General features: G+C 52.0%; 1 protein-coding gene across 3 annotated transcripts in view; it reads left to right on the top strand.

Moving 5' to 3' along the window:
- The window catches only part of LOC128625729 (kalirin-like), a 109,541-nt gene that overhangs the window by 74,975 nt on the left and 11,299 nt on the right, over window positions 1–23,267 (top strand). For all 3 annotated transcript variants that reach the window (XM_053672929.1, XM_053672930.1, XM_053672928.1), the window contains exons 18-24: window positions 251–310; window positions 12,854–12,881; window positions 13,372–13,543; window positions 15,389–15,510; window positions 16,506–16,637; window positions 18,063–18,227; window positions 20,120–20,198. In XM_053672929.1, coding sequence (XP_053528904.1) covers window positions 251–310; window positions 12,854–12,881; window positions 13,372–13,543; window positions 15,389–15,510; window positions 16,506–16,637; window positions 18,063–18,227; window positions 20,120–20,198 — 758 coding nt within the window. The remainder of the gene's footprint in view (window positions 1–250; window positions 311–12,853; window positions 12,882–13,371; window positions 13,544–15,388; window positions 15,511–16,505; window positions 16,638–18,062; window positions 18,228–20,119; window positions 20,199–23,267) is intronic.

The following is a 23,267-nucleotide window of genomic DNA, read 5'->3' as shown; positions in this document are numbered from 1 at the left end:
TTCATTCGGTTGCTTCCATTGCTGTTTCCTGTGAGATGCCGGCTGTCCGGCTGTCCGGCTGTCCGTGGTCCCAGCCTCCACTCCTGAGCAGAGCATGCTGCCGCCCTTGGTGGCCCGCACCCCGCCTGGTCTTTCTCTGCCCGGTTTCCCATTGCCCGTGCTTCTCTGAAGTCCTCCCCGCTCTCTAGCAAAAGCTGCCTGTGTTCTAACTGTGTTCTCTTTCTTCCCCCTTCCTCATGCTGCCGTCAAGGAGACGAACAGTTCCGAGGAGTCAGAGTGTGATGATCTTGACCCTAATACTAGCATGGAGGTAGAAGCGGCTATTGTTGTCCTGTTTTTTACAGTGATTGTCTTTCTTAATGTGTTCTGTGACAGTGGCCTTGCCAGAGTGACCAGCCAGACGAGGATAAATTGTTATGTCAGAGCCTCTCTGGGTGTTCCATCCCAACTTGAAAAACAAACAGACAAACGTTACTCAGATTTTGATAGAAAACTCTCCCTAGATGTCTTTTTTAAAACACACACTTCTGTTTCTCTTAAACGCTTGCTTGGTATTTTCTTCTTTTGCCAGTTTGACTTTATATAGAAAGTGTTTAACTTCATTATTGGAAACTTAGAACACATTTTGTTCATGGAAAACGGCATTATAAAGAGTGGTTGCTTTCTAGCGGAAAAACAAGAAGGCACTAGTTTTAGTTTTCTCCCGCTTTTGCCTCTCCCTCCTCCCTCCCCTCTTTTTGGGCCCCCTTTACCCTCCTTGTCTGGTTCTCCCAACGGGACCCGTTCCTCCCTTGAGAATCCAGCAACATCGTGTTCTGAGTATGATTTTGTGGAGACCAGGCACCGGTCACTGTGTACAGCTGGCTCGACAGCAGATGAGGAGCAACCGCAGCAACCCCAGAGCCCGCCTCTGCCTGGCCCCCAGGGCTTCTGGGCAGGGTCTGTGCCCCCGTGAAGGAAGTGGAGTGCGGGCACAGCCAGCCCCCCCAGAGTCTTTGCAGAGGCCTCTCTAGAGACAGAGTCGGAGATGCTGCCTGGGGGCCTCTCCCAGGCTCCGGGGTGATGGGATGTGGGAGTGGGCCCAGCACCGCCACGGGCAAGAACATTGGATCAGCTCCCAACTCCTTCTAGGCCAGAAGCTATTTGGGAAGCGGGAGCCAGGCCTCTCACCTGGCTCACCCGTGAACGGCAGCCATTGTGGATTTAACCCCAGAGAGTTAGAGCAGAGTTGGGTTGGCCTCCCCTGCCATTTTTTCTTTCAGAGTTCACTGAAACTCTCCCCCAAATCTGTGCCTCCATCTCCGATAATGGATAAAAGCTTAGAGAGTTCCTCTAAGTACAAAGTAGAGAATTTTTTTTAAAAAAAACTTTGTTCGTAGCCCTAAGTTTTTCACTGAACTAGATGGGTTTTTATTGTTTTTATTCTGATTTGACCTAATCTCAATGAAATCCATTACCCTATTATGACAATGACCACAAAATCCAGGAAAGACCACGCTGCCCAAGACATGGTAAGTTCTGTGGAAGAAGCCAGTGGAGTTGAGTCGGGGCCAGAGACAAGTGGTTGAAAATTGGAGTTCTGCCAGGATCAAGTAGCCCCCTGTGGATGTGGGTAATGCCACAGAACTAAATCTGGCAGGTGTGGGTCGGTGCAGTGCTCCGCTGTGGGAGGAAGTGTGTATTGTTTGTGTAGCCTACGTGTATCTTAGAGAACGAGCAAGCCGTGGGGAGGAGGGTCTGGCTCTGCCTGTCTTGCATTTCATAGGATAGGCACCAGCTCCCGTGGGGCCCACAGCTGTCAGCTCGTAGATGCCCAGTGGCCCCTGTATCTCCAGCCTGTGCTGCTGGCATGTATGAGAGATGTCATCTGCAAGCAGAGGGAGGGCAATGCCAGGTATCTGTGTTCCAGAAGGCGATCTGGGAACTTTTTCAGCTCTGGGAACTGGGAGAGAAGAGTGAGGGACTTTGCTACTCTGCTCTCTAAAGGAAGCAGTGGGTGCAGGGGAACGCGCACTGAGGTTAACTGCGTAACTGGATGCCCCACTCTGCAGTTAGTGGAGCACAAGCGCATGTAGGCACGCACACACATCCGAGCCCTGCTTTGTTTACTGCATGCGTTTCTGAGGTTCCTGTTTATCCACACCTCGCAGGCTTTGCACGGCCTGTGTGCGATGGGTCCCGGGGAGGTGCTATGAGGCACAGAAGCAAAGGCTTTAGGGTGTCGGTGCTGAACAGAGGAAAGCCAAAACTTGTCTCGATGCAGGTCCAAAAAGTTTTCAAATTCCAATCAACTGGACTCTCAAGGGGTGTGTGTGTGTGTGTGTGTGTGGGAACTGCGAGTCTTCTGGTCGACCCTCATTTCTGTGGTCGGTGCACACTCAGCCCTTGCATAGTCCATGCGGGCCCTTCTCGGCACCTGTGAGCCCTGCTGAACTGTGTTGTCACCTTGAAATTGACACTGAGCACCTAAGCAGGTGCTGAGGAAAAGCAGGCATCTTGGCACGCTAGCTTAGCATTTTCAGACACAAGTAACAAATAAGATATAGAAAGTCAAACTGTTCAGTACGAGTTGAGAACGTTCTCAAGGGGGAGGTAAGTAGACCCTTACCGAAGCGTCCATTGCAAAAGAAAGTGGCCACAGAGGCACTGGAAGGGAGCTCTACTTTGAAGACCTGGCTTCAGAAACTGATCGGAGGACCACCTCTTGGAGGCTTCTTGCTGCTAAAGCGATAGATTTGGAATCACTGCCAGGCCCAGCCCGGTCCCCAGCCTCACTCCTGCCTCTGAACCTGACGACCATGACAGGTGTCATCCCTGCGAGAGTGTGTCCCTGTGCTGGACTGAGCAGCACTGTGACTCCACGGCCCATGTCCGCAGCCTGTCGACACCCTTGACGCGGTGCCGGCACCTCAACCCCGTCCCTCGCTGTGGGGGGGGGGCCCTTTTCCTGCTTCCACAAGCCTGTCACTACCCGAGCATTTTTTGTCTTTTCCTCGGTGAACTGAAGCCTTCCTATAAGGAGCCGTTTCCTGGGGTCCTTACTGCCACACCGGCTGCTTGCTAGCCTCAGAGCTAGTGTATGTCCCACCATACCGTTTTAGGGAGGTATACTGGCACATCCTTCAAAGCTAAGAGAAAAATTAGTCCCTTTGAACCCTAGAAATCTGATTTACAGCGCTTTCCAAGAACACCCAATTATCTAAAGGAGGCAATTCTGCTCTCAGTTACAGCGTTTTCCCCTGTAGGGACACGCATGAGGGTTCCCAAGTACAACCCCACTCCTTACTGCCAGCACTGCCGGCCACACCACTGGCTGCTGCAAGACTGGCTTCAGGGCTGTGTGATCCCCTCCCGGCCCATCAGCCCTTTCTCCTACTGACCCGTGACAATACCTCAGCAAGAACTGTTCCCAAAGTGACAAGGGTCTTCCCTGGTTCAGCTTACCTCTTCAGCTTGCACAGATCACACTTGGGGATAGGAGTGGAGGGGACATTATGGATGAGGGGGATGTTTCCACATGGAAGAAGAGTCAAACAGGCTGAAAATCAACCACTGGGCCATCTTGGGAGCACGTTAATACTAATTCAGTTGTTCCAGGACAGCTCAGACCACTGGTCGCCTTCCGTTGATAAGGAGCTCGGATGTGGAGACAGGCTGGGCACCACACGCTCACCCAGCAGCCTCGTGGTGCTGCTGCTGCCCGACCCAGGCTGGAACCAGGCTCGGGGCTTGAGACTCAGCATCTGCCCTCTGAGCCAGTGGCCCTTTCTGAGAAGTCTGGGCTGGAGTGGATTTCTGTTAGGACCGGGGCTGAGCCGGGTGCCCCACCCATGCCGCCTCTGAGAAGTTGCCTGTGGGCTGCGTGGGTGCTTGGGCACCTACCTCCCAGGCTTCATCTTCAGGGACAAGGATTCTTAACCCAGCTTTTAGGTCAAGCCCAATTAAGCAAATGCATTTTAATTTTTCTTAAAGGTCTAATACCACCTTCAGCAGAGAAGGTCAGTCCCCAGCCACGTGATGCAGGACATGACTGAGCGCAGGCATTGCCGTGGCTGTGGTGCCAGCCATCAGGTGTTCTGCCCAGATGCCCACTTTCCGCAGGAAGAGCAGGGCTGGAATCCTGTGGGAGAGGGTTCTGAGAGATGAGGGACAGGAGACACTCGGAAAGGTGAAGCTAAGCTGGGGGGGAAATTTCCAATGAGGATAATGAACATTGGCTTTCAGAGTTGACAAGAACTTGGAACTATTTGGTGGGCTTGTCCCCTTTGTGTACTTTTCAAACTGTGTAAAACATACACAACATAAAATGCACCACCTCCACCACTTTAACTGGCATGAAGCACCTTGACAAGTTGCGCAGCCGTCCCCACCATTCATCTCCACACTTCCATCATCCCAACCGCAATGGTGCCCCCCAAACGGCAACTCCCTGTCCCCTCCTCCCTCCAGCCCCTTGGGAGGCTTTCAGAAGAGGGAGCCGGGGCAGAGGAAGCTGTGACTTCCTGTTGGACGATGGGAAGTTGCCCTGAATGGTCTGTCTGGTTGTCCCTAGTCCACGCCGCCCCACCTTCACCGCCCTGCACCGATCTGGCTGCTCCCCATGTCCAGGTTGCTGTGACTAACACACAATCCTGCCCAGCGACAAGACCTGCCTTCCTGTGCCAGGGTTCCTGTCTGACTTTGCTATTCAGTGATCCAGCTCGACAAAGAGGGATATCATTCCTGCCCATCCAGCTTTCCAAGGCTGAAGTACGATTTAGATAAAAATCACACAAAGGCAGCAGCACATGGCAAGAACTGTGGAACGGGAATCAACACCTGGGCTCAGGGCGGGCAGCCTCTCTGAGCCCGGGTTTCTCTGAGGGATCACACAGCTCCAAGGGGACAGGCGCTTCTGTATGTGACATGGAGCCCCATGAGCACCATGCAGATCTAAGGTGTGATGCCGAAGGGCTTTGAGACCCTTCGTTCTGAATTTCTGATTCTGGAAACAGTGAGACTCCATCAGAAGATTCTGTACCTTGCTCCCAAACTTGCTAAGCAGGGGGTGTGGCAAGAATGGCCTCCAGAGAACGGACTGGATTGGCCACTCCCTTCCCTGGGAAGGGTTGGAATGGCCAGAGCTGCCCCTTCTGTCCTTCCCCGCCCCCACATTCCCCAGCTCCAGCTTCCACGTCTTCAAAGAGCTGGCCTGGTGCTCCCACCTCAGGTGCTCTGGCTCCTCGTCCCAGAATCGGAGCTCCAGAGCAACCTGGCCAGACAGATGGACAGAAACTTGCACCCCTAGTCAGCTGACTGACCTCCTGGCACCACCAGCGTGTTTCCACCGACGCCTGTTTCTGCATTTTATAAAAAGAATTATTTTTTAAGAAAAGAACTCTCTGGAGAAAAGAAAATGAAGCATCACATTCCTCTCGTTTTATTTTTGCAAAATATTTTCTTTGTAATATATCCGATGGCGCCAGCCTGGAGACTCACTCTTCTCGCCCAGCTTGGTTCTGACTCTCCGTGCGGATTTTCTTCTCTGCCATGAAGAGCAGGGCATTCAGCCCTGCTGGAGCGGGAGTTTGGAGACCGTCCACTGCATATCCACAACTGCTGTGCTTTCTGCTCCTTCCAACCCCCTGGTGAACCTGGGGTTTTCTTAGCCTCCAGAGAGGTCATGGTTATTCAACCAATAAAAGGAGCAGGTCATGACTGCAGTGCTGTGAGTGGTCGAACTTGGCAGGTGACACAGAGGAAGACTGTCACCGAGGTTCCGACCCTCCCTTGTTGCACATCTACTTGTTGGAGGAGAATTTCTCGACTTTTAAAATCGGTTGACAGTTGGGGTAATTAGTTGTCCTCACCCACACCTTTCCCAGTGACTCAGGAGTCCATTCATAGAAGCTAAGAAAGGCCATTCAGTTGCATGAGCTAGAAACACCCAAATTGGTTTCCCAGGCCCACACAGTCAGTCGGCACAGGCTCGGTCATGCGCGTCCTGTGGCGCCCACCCCCTAGAATGGAGGTCCGGGATCTTACATTCCTGCTGTGCACTAACTAGATTATGAAGGGGCCACTGACCCAGAAGTTGCTCTCAGAACCTGCTAGTACAGGAGCAACGGCCACACCCACAGCCCCGCCCACCCTGTGCTGTGGAGGTTCTCCTGCAGGCTCAATGTGATGACCTACTCAACCCAATGTATCAGACTCTGGTTACACAAAGCGTGACCGTGTTGCAGTGACTACTGTGGAGAGGCACCAGGTGTGGCGTCCCTAATAGGACTGAGCCCACAGGTCAGCCTTGCACCCTCTCCCACGTCCTTAGAGCCGTTCTGGGTCCTGAGACTCTGGGACATGGTTTCATTCATTAAAAAGCATTTAGGGGACAGGGATGAGAGCTCAAAACATTCATCCAGAAAGACTGCATCCAAAGATGAGGTCCTGGCTTCCAGGTTGGGAATGCGATTTATGAAAAAGAATTTACGACACTGCCACCGACTGTCCTCGGCCTCCACCTCCGCCCCTCCCTGACAGGCCTGTAGGCTGTTGGGGGCCCTTGAGAGCAATGCACACAGTACTCAGCTGCCTTCTGCTGTTCCTTCCCCTTCAGCTGTTTTGTGGGACAGTTTATAGATTTCTCATATTATTCTGTTAAAAGTCATATTTTTATCCTTTTTATTTTGAGGACACACTATATGTTCTCTAACTAAAATACCAAGGAAGGTTGGGAGAGGGAGGTGGACCAGAAATCCCCATAAAACTACGTGACTGACCCATGGCCATCCACAGAGACCTGTACCCTACAATCGGTGCTCATACATTCTTCTCAGGAACGCTCGGGACTTTACAAAAATTGATTCATACAGCAAGTCTCATCCAAAAATCAAGAAAAACAGTGTCAAATAGACCAACTACTCCAAGCACGATACAATTAAGTTAGAAACCAGTAACAGAAGGATAGCTTTTTTAAATCTCATACAAATAGAGATTATAAAACATTTCTGTTACAAGTGAGTCAGAAATGAAGTTGAAGAAAAAGTACTTAGAACGAAATGATGATGAAAATAGTTGGGAAGTAAGGAACTAGTTCAGAGGCAGTTCTACTGCTTTGGGGACAAAGTTGCGTTTACGTATTTTCAACTGCAGCTTTATGTCCGTTTAGGAATGAGCAGAGATAGGAATATTTTCTAAAATTTCAGAAAATCGTGTCTGGTTTGGCTGGATCACAAACATGAAGGGTTAAGAGCCATCGAAATAAAGAACAAACTGAGGGGCAATGGGAGGAACCAAGAGGGTCCTCAAGGAGCATGTATAAAGCGCACAGAGATAGAGCCAAAGGGGGTAGGATTGAGGCTGGAGGGGGGGCGGGAATGGAGACAACTGAACTTGAGCAACAACAAAAAAACGTGAAGGGTTAAAACTCCAGAAATCATACCCGAATTTTTAGAAATTGTTTCTCTTATCTCTGTTCATTTAATTCCCAAGTCTCATTATCTAAAATCATCTAAAATCCCTTTTCCTTTCTCCTCAGAACACAGATTCCCATGAACAAGTACAAAGGGGCAGAGAATAGAACGGAGGGTTCACTCGAGGTTTAGGACATTTATTTTGAGTTTCCTTTGATCACTTTTATTCTCTTCGCATTCTCAGTGTGCAGTTCTGAACTGTGTGTTGTGGCTGGTGATGAGGGATTTAGAAAAGTGGGGTGGGGATATTTTTACTCTGGAGTCGGTTGCTACCTTCTTTTCCAGGCATACCAGGATTCTTTGCCCTCACTGCCAGGTCCTAGAGTCAGAATGTTGGACACTGGCTGGCAAGAAAAATACACTTTGAAGATTCCTTCAAAGATCAGCTGTTATTTATTCAGTGCTGGTTGGTTTTACCTGTGGCCGTTTCTCGTTACCTTGCCACCCTCCCACTTTGAAGGAGAATCAAGGGAAAGATGGGAATTCTCTCCGGCAGGAGCGAGCACTACCGCCTGGCGCCCTCTGCTGTTCAAACAACGCCAGGCTCCGCCGCAGCTCTTCACCCCGCGGTCTGCGCCAGCCTGGTCCTGTCGGGTCTGGGTCTCCCGGAGGAAGAAGAGGTGCATTGCAGATGAAGACAGCCGTCTTTCCTCCGCTGCCACACCCATTTCGGATTCCAGTTCTCTCCTCTTTCCCATCTACCACTCTGCTCGGACTCCCAAACTGTTTCTGAGGAAGGAAAACATTAGGCTTCAAGAAATTCGTGCAGCTCATGATTAACCCGTCAGGTCCCAGCCTGATACCTCAGGTCCTTTTACACATGAACAATGGTCATTAGAGAAGGTGGTCAGAGACCAAGATTCTAACAATTGTGTGACCTCAGTTAACTTGACTCAACAAATGCTTGATCTCCTGCTATGTGCAAAGTGCTCTGTTAAGCTAACCATGTAAAAGGGTTGCTACCTGCAAAGGGTTCACGAGCCTAGTGCAGCAGTAACATCTGGGGAAGATGTTGTGTTAGATGGGCGTGTGATCCGAGCCAAGGACGGTCACTCTCCACGCAGGCTGGCTGGTGAAGCTCCAGAGCCAGGCACATTCCCGACTAATGGAAAAAGGAAAACACCCCAAGTTCATGGCAAGACGTTTTCTCAACTCTCCTCCCCCAAATTAGGATCCCACCACTTGAAATGTCCTTTGACTTAACAAATATAAATGTAGCAACTAAGTGCCAGGGACTGCGCTAGGCTCAGTGGCAACAGCTCTCTGCAAAATGCAAGCCTTGCATGCACGGGCCCTGTGGTCAGTCCGCAAGGAGCCACAGACAGACCCACAGACTTCACACAGTGTGAGGAGGCCCTCGAGACCTTCCTCTGGTTCACATTCTGATTTGCTTCCAAGCAGAAAGAGGAAAAACAAGGGCGGGATCTTCTACGGGCATGGTCCAGAGTCAAAGTTGGAATAACCATTAGTGTGGATTTCGCCCAGGCTCTTGGTCCTTGCTAGAGGAATTTAAAGAGGAAGACTAGGTAGAGACGGGCTGGAGAGCAAGGTGGGTGAGTCAGAGTAAGCAGGCAGGTGGTGAGCCTCTGACCTTGAGGACAAGGTTTCACAATGCTTTCCCAAGCCTCTGCCTCTGCACTGAATGCTGAGCTGGAAAGAGCACCTGGGGCCAGTCCGCTGTCACTGTGTCTGTGACCTTACACGGCCTTCCTGTCTCATCCGGAAATGGAAGTAAGTGACCCCTGCTCGGCACTTGCCCCTGGGGTTTCGGAGGAGCAAATGAAGGGGTTTGCAGGTAGTTTATGTCCACTACGCAGAGCTGCCCCAATCCGATGTCATCGCTGATATCAGCAACACCTGGGCCCCCACCAGCCCTTCCAGATAGAGAGCCTGCAGTAAAGCCTCACTGGCCACGTTTCTCTCCAACTTCCCCACCAAAGTCTACCAGGGGTGTCCAACTTTTTGGTATCTCTGGGCCACACATTACATACACAAACGCTAACGAAAACTAATGAGCAAAGGAAAAAAAAAGGTTTTAAGTAAAGTTCTGATTTTGGGCCGCATTCATAGCCTTCCTGGACAGCGTGCGGCCCCTGGGTGGCAGGTTGGACACCCCCCAAACTAGGAAGATTTGAACAATGTACTTAATGCAGTTGAGATGTGCTGAGGGAGAAATAGGGCAAGAACGCCTCTAAGCAGCGGTTTGGAGGGTTGCATGAGAGTCCTGCGTGGGGCCAGTTTGTGAGACCCCACTTAAAACTTTGAAACATTGGAACCCGACGTTCACTCTGCCACTGTCCTGTGTCTCCTCTCTGAGACTCCTGGCGTGGACTCGCTGTGCTGCTCCCTTCGGGCTGGGTTCCCCGCAGGCTGGTGACGACACTGAACAAAGTGGGCTGCGTTCCCAAGTCGTTTTTACACCAGAGTCCTTGTCTGAGTGGAAGTGGGAGGGGCGAGGGCAGTGTTTCCTGTTTGTTGGAGGCTGGTCATTAAGCTCAGCCAGGTGCCACCCTGGACACTGTACAGACGTTGTTTAATTCCATCCTTCGCACCGGACAGTTTGCCCAGCGAAGGTAGCGGGCACGTCTGCCTTCCTCCCCGCCAGACGGCACCGCTTAACCAAGGGTCAGCTCAAAAAGTCGTCATCAGTTAATGAGCCCTTACACCGAACAGCCTTCCAGGTGGGCATTATCGCCCCCAATTTATGGATAGAACCGAGGCCTGAGTGACTCCAGGGATGTTTTCAGGCCAGGAGGGCGGGTCTGGCTGAGGGTCCTGCTCGGCGCGCTGCCCAGAGCCTCCGCTCTCAGAGGCAATGGCTTTTACCGCTTCGTAATCATTTTCCAGAGAGTTTGCACTCCATCTGTATTTGAAAACAGGACCTAGGCAACTAGTGTCAGTCGTTGCCCAGAAGTGTTACAGTGCTTTATAGATCTTTGGGTCCTATTTCCAGATTCTGCTTATGAACCGGTCCTCAGTTCTTGGGAGAACTGCAAGGAGGACAAAGACCAAACAGTCATTCAACCGACATGTACTAAATGCCCACCGTGCAGGAGACCCACACTCAGGGCCCGAGGCACAAAGATGAATAACAAGGGGCCCGCTGCTTGGAAAAATTTACAGTTTAATAGCTCTGGCTGCACCTTTTCTTCCTTTAAAGGAAAGTCATTACAAAAGTGAGACATTCTGACTGCAGAATATTTGGAAAGCCCAGGTGAGAAGAGAAAGAAAAGAATCACCGGAAGTCCAAACAACACTTTATAAACGTTGGAGGCAGGGCCTGCGTCTTAGTGTCTCTGTGGCCGCGCAGCCTCAGCCCGGCCGAGGGAGGCGGCAGTAAGTGTCTGTTGGACGGGGAAGGCCGCCCTCTATCCCACCGCCCTGAGGTGGCCACTGTAGAGACTGGGCAACATCGCTAGTCTCTTTTTCTCTGACTGTGAAACCACTGGTTCGGACGTCACTCCTCCTGCCTCCCCCGTGTGATGCGGTGGTGCCCACCATGTTTGAGTAGGCCTCCACCACGTCTCCTCACACACAGGGGCCTCTTAGGTGTGGGAGAGGCAGAAACTTTTACCAGATGCCCTCACACCTCCCCCGCCCCAACCCGGAAAAGCCTCAGGGGCAGGAAGCTGGCTCCTCTGAGATCTGCCCCCTTGGATGGAGGGGGACTTTCAGGAGCTTTCCTCGAACGTGAGGCAGCTTTCAAAACTCCTGATGCCTGGGTCGCCTTTGCACTAATTAAACAGAATCTCTGGGCATGAGGCCCATATATCGGTTTCTTTGTATTTTTAAAGCCGCCTGGGTAAAAGGCTGACCCACTTCCACTAAACCACTTTAGAGGAAGGCAGATTTAGAGGAAGGCACTTTAGAGGATTTAGAGGAAGGCAGCCAGTGGTGCGAGGGGCCTTTAGAGACGAGCCCCAAGACGCTCAGCCCCGGACGCAGCGCGGTGGGAGTGCTCCGCCGCCTCGGGAAACACCGGGGCAGCGCCCTGGGCAGAGGGGGGCCCACGGGAGGACACGGTGTCTTTGTTCCAGAGGGTTCCTGTGGGTCCCTGAATGGGGGGAGAACACACAGGAACCATGTTCGTGTATGCAGTAAATACAGGGAGCTGACTGTGAGTGCCCCAGAGGGCTATCAGAAAGGCACCTGAGCTTTCTGGCTTCATTATGGAGGGAAGAAGAATTTTGCAAGATAAGTAATCAGAGATAAGCCACTATAACAACGGGTTGCCTAGTGTAAGGGAGATGATTAGAATTAGACAATTTTTCTTTACGTAATTAGTCACTGAAGACTTGTTACTTGTCAAGCACAGTGCTAAGCACTTGACATGCAGTATTTCATTTCATCTTTGCGGCACCATTTTGCACCGAGTATTATTTATTCCCATTTTATAGTAGAGGAAACCGATGCTAGGGATTTTCAAGTAATCAGCGTGCAATCACACTAAATGGGAGAGGTGAGCCCAGCATCTCAGACTGCAAAGCCCATGCATGGTTTGTTCATCCTGCCAGGGTCCAGCCAGACTTGCGTGATTTGAGGTAACGCCGAGGTGGCAGGAAAATCAAGGCTCCGTCCTCCTGAGGAGTGGAGACTTCCCAGCATGACCCACTGGCCGGAAGGCGCTTCCTTCTGTGAAGATGCACGGGGCGAGGCAGCGGTCGGCAGGCTGTGCAGGGGGTCTCCAGCAATGCCTCTGCCGCCCAGCCATGCCGCCAGACTGGTCGCCCAAGTGGCCTATGCCTCTGTTTTCACACCTGAGCAGCCAGAAGGGCTGGAGCCCCTGGGTCGGCAGTTTTTAGGTTGCCCTGTGGGGGCCTGGGGTACAGGAGGCCAGGCTGGGGAACGGGGTGGGGGCACGATCATTCTCATCCCCCTTCAACCAGGCAAGCTCTGCCTTTATCTGCCTCACGAGACCTTTCCCTGCCTGAGGGGAGGGGGGAAATTCGGGAGGAAACCACTGGGTTAGCGGTTAGTGACAATGGCAATGACCCTTCCAATCTGATAAATGTCAGGTGCTCTGTTTCTGAAAATTCATGGTGCTGGGAAGAATCAGAGCCATCATGACACTTGGGTGGATGTAGAACAGGGTGGGCGGGAGATGGCCTTTTATGCGTGTGGCAGGGAGGAAGGGCCACGGAGGCGAGGGAGGACAGGAAGGGCAGCACGGCCGGCAGGGCTCCCACTCACGGGAGTGCACGTGACCCACCAGAGCAGCCGGGAGAGCGAACCAGGCGCCCTCGTTGAGGCCCTGGTGGGGACAGGGTCACAAACCGCAGGGGCTGGGCTCTGGGCTTCATCCCCCTCATTTGTGCTTCTTTTTACTCAGTAGAGTAGAAGTCTCCTGTTCTCTTTTAGTAGGCTAGGATTTCAACAATCTTCTGTTTCTTTGTGTTTTTCAGATCTTAAATCCAAATTTCATCCAAGAAGGTGAGTTTAAAAAGTGGTCGAATTGAGAACACGGGGCGTGGCTAAATAACTCAGGGCAAACCCAGCGCCGAGCTAGAGCCTCGCAGCCCGCGCGGCCGCTCCGTGCGCACCGCCAGGGGGCGCGCTGGCCACGCGCTGGGAGGCGGAAGGGCCGCAGCGCGCGGTTTGCCCAAGGGGTTCAACTTGCGTTTTAATGTTGAATTAAAACCTGAAAGGGTATTTACCGGAACGTTCACAATAGTTACCTCTGGATCATGGCATCGCGGAGCCTTTTCTTCTCTCTGCTTATCTGTGTTTCCTGTTTTGTCTGCAGTAAACATTTACTACCGTTAAAATGATTTTTCATGGGACACGGCTTAACCAACACTGTTAAGCTGAAGGTTGTTTGAATTGTTACACACCATGGGCGGGAAATGAGAGTAAAGTGCTATAAAATAACTGTTTTATGCCAAGTCCTGACTGATGTGAATTTATGTCAATTTAACCACAGTGGCCCCAGAGTTCCTTGTGCCCTTAGTGGATGTGACCTGCTTGCTTGGGGACACGGTGACACTGCAGTGCAAGGTCTGTGGGCGACCAAAGCCCACCATCACCTGGAAGGGTCCCGACCAGAGCATCCTCGACACTGACAGCAGCTCGGCCACATACAGCCTGTCCTCCTGGTGAGCGGCCCACCCCTCCGCACCCGCGGCAGTTTGCGCAGCGCCCAGAGGCTAGTTCTGGGCTGCAGCCCTGTTCCCGTGACTTAGTTTCTCCCAGAGAAGAGCTGCCCTGGAGCCTATTCCAGAGCAAACGCTTGGCCTTGACTAGGAGAGAGAGCGCCTCAAAAACCCTGAGTGGCTCACGACTGCGCTCTGTGCCCGCACGGCGACGGTCCCCAGGCCGCGAGCTGGGCACAGCCTCAGCCTGAGGGACACCCGGGCCGTGACCCGCACGCACTCACCTGCGGCTCAGCATTGTGCAGACATACTGAGGGTCGGAAAGGATGTTTCAGAAAGGCTGCGCCCTGCACCCACGTTACACAAAAAACAACACACACGGACCTTCACTCACGCAGGTCAAGCCTGAGCCATCCTTTTGAAGAGCTCTACAGTAACTGACTGACCTTCAGCCTATTTGTCTAACTTTCTTGCCCTAAGGATTCCCAAGAGAACGTCTGTGTCGGACGCGAGGAGGCCGCAGGCCGGTGGTAGGAAGGTGGTCCTCACGTCTGCATGTCTGGACGTCCCGGCGTCCTCTGTGCCTCCTCAGGGTCCCGGGAAACAGGGATGTAATCAATATTTAGCTCTCCCACCAGCCTGAGAACAGTTCTCTTACCAGAAAAGACAATAACCCATTCCAAAATGCGTAACAGAAAACAGAAAACCCAGCCACAGCATGCTTCTGGGCAAAAAGGGTGTTTCACAAAACTTGGCTGACTGCCTCCCAGTGATCCTATTAATATTTATTGCTGCTAAGTGTGAGCTTTACTATGGACTACTGCTCGCAGTGCAGAACAGTAACAAGCCCTAACGCTTAGCTCAAGAAGCATCTGTGGGGGAAACACCGAAGACTGAGCCTCTTTCATCCACTAACTTAACATTGGTGGATGTACAGGCAATAGTAAAAAAAAATAAAATAAAATAAAAAAAGACTAAAAAATGAAAGTGTGCAAGCATTTCAAATTCTACATGTGTAATCCTCCAAAAATTAGGTGAATTAAATAAAGGGCAAACTCCTCCAGTGAACAGTGGCTGACTCGGCAGGCCCAGCTGGGGGCCTGGATGTCGCACTGGAGGGGCTGCTTGGAAGGGGCCCAGCTCAGCCACTTGGTGTCGCTGTGGAGCCTCCCCACCCAGGCCCTACAATACCAGTGAGCCCGAAGGAGGTGAGCATAAGGGTCAGTGCTCTGCGCCCATCGTGAGGGTCACTGCTGCATCTCAACCGGGTGGGGGGGGGGGGCTGACGGGGCCTCTGAGCTGGGCCCCTTCCCAGCAGCCCCTCCAGGGCGAGGTCCAGGCCCCCAGCTGGGCCTGCCGAGACAGCCACTGTTCACTGGAGGAGTTTGCCCTTTATTTAATTCACCTAATTTTTGGAGGATTACACGTGTAGAATTTGAAATGCTTGCACACTTTCATTCTTTAGTCTTTTTTTTCTTTTACTATGCATTTTCGATCTGTAAGACTTGAACTATTCAGAACAAAGTTGCAGGGGTAATAATAGGAGTAACACTGTGAACCAGTGCTTGTATTGGACTTTACGGATTTCAAACTGCGTTCTAATTCTTATCTCATTTTACTCTTTTTCTATCCCTATCCCTCATATACAATAAGCTTGAGAGAGGGGCATGGCAAAATTTTTGCCCCATAACTAAGGAAATGAGAGTGTAGGGAGGCGACCGCCCGAGGTGTGCACAGACCTGGGCTGGCCCTTGGGCCTGAGGACTCAGCCTGGCACCGGCGGTGCCAGCCCCTCCCTGTCCATTGCCCCACCGCGGGAGTCTGAAGGCGTCCTTTCGGTGTCCCTAGTGACTCCGGGGAGATCACCCTGAAGATCTGTAATCTGATGCCCCAGGACAGTGGGATTTATACCTGCATCGCCACCAACGACCACGGGACCACGTCGACGTCCGCGGCAGTTAAAGTACAAGGTGCAGATCCTTTTTAAAGCGCGTTTTATACTTGTCAAAATATTTGCTTTTAGCCCTGGCTGGCGTAGCTCAGTGGATTGAGCGCGGGCCTGCGAACCACACGATCGCAGTTCGATTCCCAATCAGGGCACATGTCTGGGTTGCAGGCTGGTCCCCTGCAGGCCAGTTCCCAGCAGGGGACGCACGAAAGGCAACCATACATTGATGTTTCTCTCCCTCTCTCCTTCCCTTCCCCTCTAAAGAAATAAAAAATAAAATAAAATAATTCATTTAAAAATATATTTGCTTTTATAGTCATAAGATACGCATAACAAAAAATTCACCACCTGTAACCGTACAGTTCAGCAGTGCGAGGTGTCCTCACACCGTGGCGTGACCAGCCTCCCTCCTCACCCCGCAGAACTGAAACCCTGTGCCCGTCCAATAACGCCCTGCACCCCAGCAGTCCCGGTCTTCTCCTCACTCCCCGCACGTGTGTCTGTCAGGCGTTTTCCGTGGGCGTTACCAGGGCTCCCTGAGACCTGGGCGGGTGGGGTTCTGGGAGCCCTTGTGAAAGTCCCGAAGTAAGTTTTAGCAGATGGGAGCAGAAGAAATCTTCGCTAAGAGATTTCTGTGTTCTGCTCTCCACCTCCAACGAACTTTCATCTCCCAAGTGCCGGAATTAGCCCAAGGAAGAATTTCTTCTTTTTTGAAAAACTTTTATGTATTAATTTTAGAGAGAGGTGCTGGGAGGGGAGAGAGAGGAGAGAGAGAGAGAGAGAGAAAGAGAGATTTGTTGTTCCACTTATTGATGCATCATTGGTTGGTTCCTGTATGCGCCCTGACTGGGGATCAAACCCACAGCCTTGGTGTATCGGAATGACGTTCTAACCAAGGAAGGATTTCTGACAGCAAGGTGTACCTACCAGGTCATAGGAAAAATTCGAGATGCAGATTAGGTAACATTTCCCAAGTTCTGCAGAAACAGCACCTGACCCTCATTTCTGTCCCCAAAGGTGTCCCAGCGGCCCCTAACCGCCCCATCGCCCAGGAGAGAAGCTGCACCTCCGTGATTCTCCGCTGGCTGCCCCCGTCCAGCACGGGAAACTGCACTATTTCCGGTTACACCGTGGAGTACAGAGAGGAAGGTGGGCCGTCTGGTTGTCTCCTCCTTTGTAACAAGGGCCTTTGAAGACATAAAACTATTGCTCCTGAGCCCTTTACCAGCTGGTCCTTCTTGTGTCTTCCAACTCAGCGCCAAGGCCTTAGCGCCGGACTGCAGCGCCTCCTCGGGTCCCATACACCCAGCAACCGTTCTTGACAAAACGACAGCTGGTGGCAGATTTCAAAGTGCCTTCAGGTGCCCATCCCTGCCTAACGAGCACAGCCCCGCAGGCAGAGACCGTCAGGCCCGTCCTACAGATGAGGAGGCTGAGGTCTGAAGCACAGAAGCAGGAGGCTGCAGTTAGAGTCCAGGTCTCCAGTTTGCTAACTTGTGATCTTTCTCCAGGAGTACCAACTAGGGGAGCAGGGACAGAGCTCTACCCTACCCCCCCCAGTTAAAATGTATATATATATATAGAGAGAGAGAGAGAGAGAGAGAGAGAACCTTTTAAACACATTGCTCACTTTTTAAATTTGTGACGTTTACACACTAAAAGTGCACACATTTCTTCAGCAGTTGTAAGCAACTGAGCTTGACACCTACTTACAGAGAAGAATCAGCTAAAATGATAAGCTGCCAGGTGGCCGATTGTTAAGAACACACGTCTGAACCACACCGTGAGTTACATGAGGGAGCTGAAAGTGATGCTTGCACCCAGAACCAAAATCGTGTGCTACTGTACTGTCCGTTCCTCTTACTACTTTAACTCTTCTTTCTCCTGGGAGAGTGCCGGAGCTGTTTGTTTATTCCTGCTCTTCCTCAGGCTGTTCATCCCTGTGTCTCCCGACTCAGCACAAAGGCGTTGATGCTGAGCGGCGGGCAGGGCTCACGAAGTCCGTCTCCGCCTCAGCAGTGGGCAGTTGTCCTGTGGAAGCTGTTCGGGCTCTCTGAGTTTTGATCGCTTCCCCTGTAAAGTGAGGCTGCCGCCCCTGACCTGGCAGCGTTCCTGTGCGTTTAAGTGAGAGAGTGAAGTGAGGGGTTTGTGTGAGGACGCCTCCCGCGGCATTTTGCAGGCGTGTGGTGCTCAGTACGTGCTCATTTCTATTTTGCTTCGATTTCCAAATGCAGCTTCTCAGTTTTGTTGTTACCCTCTGTTTTTCTGGCCTTATTCAAAACTGTCCCGTGTTCCTCTGTAACTTCCATGCGGTCCCCAGGCTCACAGGTGCACTCTGGAGATGGCTGCGGCCACCTGCTCCCGCACCCCCTGTGGTGTGTTCCAGTGTTTGGGAGAGTAAACCAGAGTCTGCCAGAGCTCCACACAGTGACCATGACTGTCCCTCGAATGGAATGTGCCGATTTTCCTTTCTTTGTTTGCTGAAGGTCTCTGAAACAATGTCCCTCTGGCTTGCTCTCTCTCTCTCTCTCTCTCTCTCTCTCTCTCTTTCTCTGCTTGGAAATTCCACACTAGGTTCCCAGGCCTGGCAGCAGTCGGTGGCTTCGACCTTGGACACCTACCTTGTCATTGAAGACCTCAGTCCCGGGAGTCCTTACCAGTTCCGAGTCAGTGCCAGTAACCCCTGGGGGATCAGCCTTCCCAGTGAGCCCTCGGAGTTCGTGAGACTTCCAGAATACGGTGAGTCCGGGGCACGCCCAGGACCCCAGCCGGTGGCCGCACGCTCGCCGGCACTGTCTGTCCACCGGGGTGTCAGCGGCCGTGCGGCAGGCAGCCCGGATTGGCTCGGTGGCCTCTGTCAAGTAACATGTCAGAGGGCTGGTGAAGAGTGTTTCCGTGAAGCGTGGTTTCAGATGTCGTGGAGCAAGAGTTCGATCTGCCACCCGTGTTCAGCCTGGGCTGGCCAGGCTCCCTGGGCCCCCGGCATGTCCCCAGGGACGAGGTGCAGGCAGAGGTTGGGAGTCACACGGGTGCTAACTGCCCCTCTTCTGAGGTGGAAACAGCGCCACCCTCCTCTCCCCTGGGAGCCCCCGCCCGGCACAAGGGCACCTCACAGTGTTAGGGACCCCCCACTCACCAGTGCAAAATGGGGAGAGGAAAGGAACCTGGATAGAGGGGTTGATCATTTCCTGTCTCTTACCCTCCCAGAACACACCTTTAGGTGGGTGTGCCGAACACTTGATGAAGATACACACATAACCAGCTGCACAGGAGTAGTTTACAAACAAGGCTCCTGTTCCCCCCACCTCTTCGCTCTCTCACCAAGACACCTTGGTCCCCAGGGCGTGTTGACAGAGGACACTTGTTAGCCTGCAGAAGCTTTGAGAAGGGAAGTTTCTGTCAGCGCAAGGAAGTGGACTGTGTCGTCAGGGAGGGCGAAGGAGGTCACTGTACTTAAAAGGCAATGGGTCTACGTCTCTTTGGGTTAAGGGAGTCCCAGAAACCTTCTAGGGTCTCAGACTACAGCCCTGCCCCCAGCCAAAGCTGGAAATGCCCCCCCAGCCCCACCCCCACTGGCTCAGCACCCTCCCTATGGCTTAGTTCCCCTGGACCCGTGACTCACCGGGACACCTTGGCCTTGGGTCTCTGTTTCCTCCGACTGCAATGCGGATGGGCACCTTCAGCTGGGCTTGGGCAGCCCCCGGTGACGGGGGTCGGAAGAGCTGTGCTGCTGGCTCGATCCTCTCCTCCCATGCCCCACTCAGGGGTGGCCCTGCTCATGGTTTGCTCCTCGTCAGCCTTGGTCCCCAGAGAAAACCCACCAATAGGAGTGTGTGTGCTTGTGTGCGTGTGAGCCATTACCAGGGAAAGGACACATTGCGTAAGGTCATGCTGCAGAGATTCTCCTTGGGCGGGCGTGTGTTTTGGGTTAAGGTAAATAATTCCATATACGGGATAAGCTCATTAATGCCCGAGACCAGGAGGTGAGAAAGAGCAGTCTTTCGACCCTTTGGAGCGCAGTCCTTTCCCTCTTCCTTTCCTGCTTGTGTCCTTCCCCAGCCCCGTGGCGGCCGCATCCTCCCGGCCGCCCCCTCCCATGGCCCTGACTCTCACCTGCCTGTCTGGCCTGCAGCGCAGTTTTCGCTCTCCCTTTTAATTGTTTTATCCTCATCCAAGGACATTTTTTTCATTGCTTTTAGAGAGAAGGGAAAGGAGGGAGAGAGAGAGAGAGAAACATCAGTCTAACAGGGAAATGTCAACTGGTTGCCTCTCGTGGGCTCCCCGACCAGGGATCTAATGATCGAACATCGCTCCGGCCATTTGGGCCACACAAGCCAGGGCTCCCTTTTAGTTTTTCTGCAAAATACTTATCTGTAAAATGTCCTGAACGTACATTCCTGACTGTCCCCGAGTCCCTGCGTTGCACAGGGAGGGAGTCTGACTCTGTTACATCAGCCTCCCCCCGGATCACACGTTTAAAGGGAGGATGGCAGAGAATTGTGGCGTTTTCCCACTGAGTGAGACCCCGTAGCGAGTCCCGATTTGGGGTGACGCTGGAGCTTCCCTGCTAACCTTTCTGTTGCTCTCCATGACTTCCTCAATGTCATAAACGGGTTCTCTCTCTTCCGAAGATGCTGCTGCCGACGGGGCCACCATTTCCTGGAAGGAAAATTTTGATTCGGCTTACACTGAGCTGAATGAGATCGGAAGGTAATGACCCCGTTTGCTCGTCCTTTGCCCATGCGCACATAACACCGCACCAGAATGATGACCCGCTTCTTTTATGTGTTTCTTTTACCAAGCGCATTCTCTCTACCGTAGGAAAAACAAGACTACTTACATGTACTTGCTTCTGCCCTTTCTCTAACTTCTGAAGTTGGAGGTTTCCCTCGCCAACTCTCGGCCTTTTTTCTTTTCTGATATGAGAATTGAAGGCTCAACCTTTTCTTCAAACAACAGTTTTAGCTGCATCTCCTCGGTTGCTCTGTGGCCTTTTCGTTTTCATTCAGTTCTACGTATTTTTCCTACACCTGTGATTTTTTTCTTCGATCCAATAGAAAAAATAGAAATGTTTTAAAATTCTAAATGTACGAAGTTTTTACAGTTATCTTCTTCTTACTGATTCTACATTGCATCACAGTTGAAGAAGTCGGTCTATCTGACGCCGACCCTTTGCTAGGGGGACACTTGCTGTAGGAGTAGTAGGCAGTGGGATTGGGTTAGAAGTTTCACGTGTTCCTGAGAAGAGTGGTGGAATCACTCATTGTTGGGTGCGGATCTTCGTGGGTGGACATGCAGCGAACCCAGTGTTTTGTGGACATTTCCAGTCCAAGTGCTCACACTCTCTCTCTTGCTCTCTCTCACTCTCTGTATTTTGGTTATAAAAATGTGTCCTAAGAAACAAAAAGGATAAAAGTATGACTTTTAAAAGAATAGTGAAAACATGCACCATCCATCCCACAAAGCAGTTAATGAAAAGGACCAAAAAGGGGGCCGTCCCTGTGTGTGCATTGGCCTCCAGGGGGTCTCAGTGAGGAATGTGGCGGTGGGTCTAGGAAGTCACTGGCCACTTGGGTGTGTAAAGGGAAGAGCACCGTTGGCCGCATCTCCGTCCCCCGCTGGCGTCCCCAAGTGGAGCACGGAATCTCCTGAGCTGGTGGCTGGGACAGAGTAGAAGGAGCCCAGGTCTTTGTTGGTCCCATTTTTCAGGCAGTGGTCACAGTGTAAATCACTGCTTTTCCCTGTAGCACCTCTCACCAGAAACAGCAGCGACAGCAGTGACCTCGGCTTTACTTTGCCATCTTCTTTGTGTAGACACAAGGCGGACAGACATTTAAGTGGTGTTGACGAGGGTGAGGTGCTTATGGAGCATCTATAGTGTTCCAGATACTGAGTGAATATTATGTAAAAGTTACTTAATCCGATTCTTCTGTTACACAGTGTTTGGGTAGATTTACAGTACCTGTCAACTCAGTACTAAGGGGGTTAAGTAACCTCTTCAGGGTCCAGGATTCAAACCCTGGGCCCTCTGACGCTGAGCCTGTGCTTAATTACTTGCAGATGTTGTTTTGCATCACAGCAACTTTGGGGATAAATAAGCAGTAGTCACTAAGACCTAGTTTGCTCCATTATACTGAAGTGTGTGAAGCTAGATATGATTCTCATCATAAGCAGGTCAGACTGGCTCCATCCCCTGGACGCCCCGGGGAATTCCTCTCCAAGACGTGACTCTGCTGTGGGCGGCCTTGGGCTAAGGACTGTTTCAGCCGAAGAAGGGATGGGTGTTTGGGTATTTCTCAAAGAGGAGATCAGTGCTCTGATCTGTTCAAAGCAAGCAGTGGTTTTTCAAAAACTACATCTCCGACAACCTGAAATTTTCCCTCTCTCCCTAATTTGGTCCTTAAATTTTCAGAAGATCCTTTAAACCAGGGATGTCAGACTCATTTTCACCGGGGGCCACATGAGCCTCACGGTTGCCTTCAAAGGGCCAAATGGAATTTCAACTCCTTAACTGTTAAGGAGTAGTTACATTTATACAGTCCTGAAATTATTTCGGCCCTTCGAAGGCAACCGCGGGGCTGATGTGGCCCCCGGTGAAAATGTGTTTGACGCCCCTGCATTAGACACACTGTACGCTAATAGAACGGAAACCAACATGCCGCCACTTACGAGGGACACATGCAGGACGATCGTGCCAGGGCTGTACCAGTGACCCGGCTTTCTCCATGACACCTACACCCAGAATTCTAAGCATGCGTGGCTGAATATTACAAAAATCGTGGTGCAGAAAGAAGTACCTTCACTCCTACAGCCCAGTCGTGGAAGCCCAGAGCACGCGAGCACGGCCTGGCAACTGGAAGTGACCTGCACAGGCCCCGGGGCAGCTCAGGGAGGCCGCAGTCCCCGTGGGAGGGAGAGCTGGCCGCTCACCGGCGCAGGGTCCAGGAAGGCAGCGGGACCAGGCCCCCCGGAAGGATGGCGGTTGAACCAGGCGTCTGTTTTCACTCCCTCCTCAGGCTTCTCTAGATCTCCTGTAAAAGAATTTTTAAAGCCGGCAGGCACATAAGGATGAGGACGTCAGAAGGGACAACAACAATAAACTATCAGACGCAGCAGAACAGGTTGAAAGAGTGGCAAATAACCTGGGGAACCTGAGAAAACTCGATCCAAGTCCGTTGTGGGGGCAAGTGCGAGTCACAGTAAGTGACAGCAGAATTCCCCAGACGCCCAGGTACTGGCAGCACCCAGAGCCTCTGGGAATGGCATGAAGAGGGTGCTCCCCTTGGCAGGATTGGCTGAACGCCGTGGGAGGAAAGGTTGCGGCTCAAGTCTCCTCCCGAGCCTCAGGCAGCTGCACAAGGGCCCTTCCCCATCCAGGAAAAGGCCTGGGGCTTACTTTCCGGGAAGAATACAGCAAAGGGCCTCTGTTCTCGGGCTCCCTGCACAGTGAGGGCAGCAGAGCCCTGCCCCTAACAGGCTGATTATGAGAGTACATGCCCGCTGGGTGCTGAGGGGCCCGTTCTCCTCCACTCTCAGATCTTTCAAGCAGCTTTTGAGTCCCCACTTCTTAAAATCCCACACTAGCCAAGATAGGGTAAGCCCCTTGTAGCCTTTCCCTGTTCTCTCTCTCCCACTGACCTCAAGCAGAATCTCGAGGGGGAAAATGCAAAAAGCAGCTAGTGAGAATTCTGAGAAAAAACAGTAGCAGGGACACTGGGGAAGGAAGCCAAAACTTGATGACAAACAAAAACAGTGGCTGTGAATTTTCTGGGTTTTTTT

Source organism: Artibeus jamaicensis, unplaced genomic scaffold, assembly GCF_021234435.1.
Source record: "Artibeus jamaicensis isolate MK-2021 breed Jamaican fruit bat unplaced genomic scaffold, CSHL_Jam_final contig_793, whole genome shotgun sequence".
NCBI classification, from domain to species: domain Eukaryota; kingdom Metazoa; phylum Chordata; class Mammalia; order Chiroptera; family Phyllostomidae; genus Artibeus; species Artibeus jamaicensis.
The sequence above is the reverse complement of the archived record's forward strand: the minus strand, read 5'-3'. Positions and strand labels throughout refer to the sequence as shown.